The sequence below is a fragment of the Cariama cristata genome, unplaced genomic scaffold (assembly GCF_000690535.1).
Source record: "Cariama cristata isolate BGI_N322 unplaced genomic scaffold, ASM69053v1 scaffold46439, whole genome shotgun sequence".
Classification (NCBI taxonomy): Eukaryota; Metazoa; Chordata; class Aves; order Cariamiformes; family Cariamidae; genus Cariama; species Cariama cristata.
The window spans coordinates 1-2,846 of NW_009636084.1; the positions used below are offsets into that span (position 1 = coordinate 1).

At 34.9% G+C, this 2,846-nt stretch overlaps 1 protein-coding gene across 1 annotated transcript in view; it reads left to right on the forward strand.

Moving 5' to 3' along the window:
- The first annotated feature begins 1,179 nt into the window (after positions 1 to 1,179).
- Positions 1,180 to 2,846, forward strand: part of LOC104167486 (corepressor interacting with RBPJ 1-like) — a 4,705-nt gene continuing 3,038 nt past the window's right edge. The window contains exon 1 of the mRNA XM_009707766.1: positions 1,180 to 1,691. Coding sequence (XP_009706068.1) covers positions 1,593 to 1,691 — 99 coding nt within the window. The 5' untranslated portion in view covers positions 1,180 to 1,592. The remainder of the gene's footprint in view (positions 1,692 to 2,846) is intronic.

The following is a 2,846-nucleotide window of genomic DNA, read 5'->3' on the forward strand; positions in this document are numbered from 1 at the left end:
GGGTACACTGCTGGCTCATGTTCAGCCGGTACCAAATTCTGGTGTTAGGTTTTTGTTCCAGGCAGAACAGATGTGGGCAAGCAGAGCAAGACTTTAATTTTGAAATAAGCAAAAATGTAGATGCTGGAGCCTGTATACGTTCATTAACTATCAGTGAGCTTGCAATTACACTGCAACATGTAAAAAGGAAAAGCACTTTTGGTAAAATACAGGAAGTGGGGGTAGGGAATAATTGCCTACTTAATAGAAATGTAAACCCAAGGAAAGAGTAAAAGGTGTCTCTTTAGAAAATTCTTTTGCCTGGCAAAATCAGGAACTTATGAAAAGAAAGTCAGTAATGCATGGGCTCCTTAAACCATTTTCATGCTTTACATATAGGCCTGTTTGTTTCTGTACGCAGTGTATTAGGCAGGAAAACTAAGAAAAAGTTGAAGTTGACATTTTTTTGAGAAAGTGCCATTTTACTTTCCATGTATTTTCCATAGTAAAAATCTCCCTTTCCATATTTTTTCTGTGTTAAAAATCTGTGAGTGTTGTCCATCTCCACAGCTAAGAAGCTCTTAAAACCACAAAGCAGGATCAGTATGTTTCATAAGACTAGTTAATCTTATCATTTACAGTTAGTTTACTGAAGTGATAGTAATCATGTGCTCCATGCTCTATTTTACATTCCTTCGAACTTACATTTACCTTATACAGTAGTACCAATTCATTGACAGTAAGGTTAGTGGATGAACCAGTAAGGAAATTTACTGAAAGTGACCTATCAAAAGAATATATGTTTAGGGTGAAGAAAATGTACCTAATCAGACAAGTATATGAGGTTTTGATGATCACAGGTATTCAATTAAAGCAAAAGTGAGTTGCAGGGTTTATAAATTATGCAGTGAAGTCTGAATGATCCAAAATACATCCTGTATTTTACTCGTTAGATGTTTGCAAAGAAAGATAACGTGTGCCTAATCCCAAATGCCTACTCTAATGCAATATATAGTGTGTTTTTTAAGATGATAAACCAGAAATCTCTGGGTAAATAACAGCCTAGAGACCTGGCATATTGGCAGATCCCTAGAATAAATAAGGACATAGATAATTTTTTCATATATTTGTTTATATTCTGTATGAATGATGAGTTTCTAATAGTGGTTACTTTCACATTTAAGTTCAAAAATTTGTGTCATGAAAAATGCCTTAGTAGTGACGTACTAGAAGTGCATTTTCCCATTGTTTTAAGGGAGAGGAAGCACCGAAGAGTCTTATTTAATGTGCTTTCTTTAGGTTTCCTGTGCTTTTCTACTATAATAAAAATATATCACTAGACTTACCTAAATATATTGTTTTCAACATGACAAAGTTACATAAGAGAATCCCCTTGTACTTAAAGAAAAATGCAATTATTTTCTATTCTGAATCTCCAGACTGCTGTTTTAGAAAATCATATCTGATTATTTGCTCAGCAGAAGATTATTGAGTTGATTTAGCTGTGATTTTACTTAACAAAGCTTCAACTGAATTCCTACTGTGGAGTCCAAAAAAGGTAGAGAGATATAAATGATACATTCAAACTGTGATTTTTGTGAACAGGGCCATCAATGCACCCCTCGGAGCTAATAGCGGAGATGAGAAACAGTGGGTTTGCACTGAAACAAAATGTACTGGGGAGAAACTTGACCGCAAATGATCCATCACAGGTAATGATCTTTTTACCAGTAAGCTGAAAATGTCTATAAATCTAAATGTGATTGCTTGTGAATTGTTACTTAATCTTTTCAAATATGCATATCCATAGGAAAGCTGAATAGCTGTACCAGTAGAAAAATGTCCTAAAACTTACCGTTTTCCAGCTTTGTTTCAGTCAGAATGATGACTCATAAATTACTTCTTTTATCACACATATAATAAATTAAATCCCTCCTCTGGGTGACTAGAAACTGAATTTTTTGTAAAGGGTATGGTTAGGGGTTTTGCCGCATGCTTCTGATGCAGTGTTAGCCTTTGGATGAAGTTTGAGGAAGTATGCACAAATAATTACTGCCAGGAATGCTATATCTGAATATTTTTTTACTTGATTGACTATTGTTACATTTATTATTTCTGGGAGTGAAGATGTTTAATTGTCTTTACTTAGACTGCACAGAAGCTTTAATAAAAATGTAAAGTGAAAAATTCATGTACACTCCTTGTGTGAGCCACCAGGAAATAACCTTTGTTCATATGGCAGGATAGTCAAACCACTAGTAAAGAGGGGATGACCTCAAGCTGGTTTTGAAATCTTGAGTAAATCAACAATTCATTGTATCTCGACAGATGGATGTACCTTTGCATTTAAAAAAAGCTATGTACCCCAGAAAAATGTAGCATATGGGCACTGTTAAATGAATCACGGTGATATCAGTATATTTGGTTTATGTTAGGTGTGGTGGGGTTTTTTTGGAAGAGCTTTTTAATCTTTTATTTCTTCTTTCCCCTCCTGAGTGTGGCTAAAATTAAAAACATCATAGTGGAGAACTGTAGTGTACCAGATGCAAATAATCTGAAGAATTCAGGGTCTTCAAAGTAGCTCTGCTTTGCTGATTGCGTTACTGTATGTAGATTATATGATTACAGTATTTTGCATTGCTAGAACACTTTATGAACATTTAAAGACTAATAACAGTGAGGTAGATGTGTTAATACCCATTTTCCTAATGACTAAACCGAGACAGAAAAGTAATTTGCTTAAATTACTCTGGGTTCGAGCAGGGCTAGCATCTTACGTATTCATCCAAGCGTGATAACAATGGAGTGACTTATCCTGGGGAATCATGTGGGGTCCAAAATTGGCTCATTTTTATTAACTATTTCAG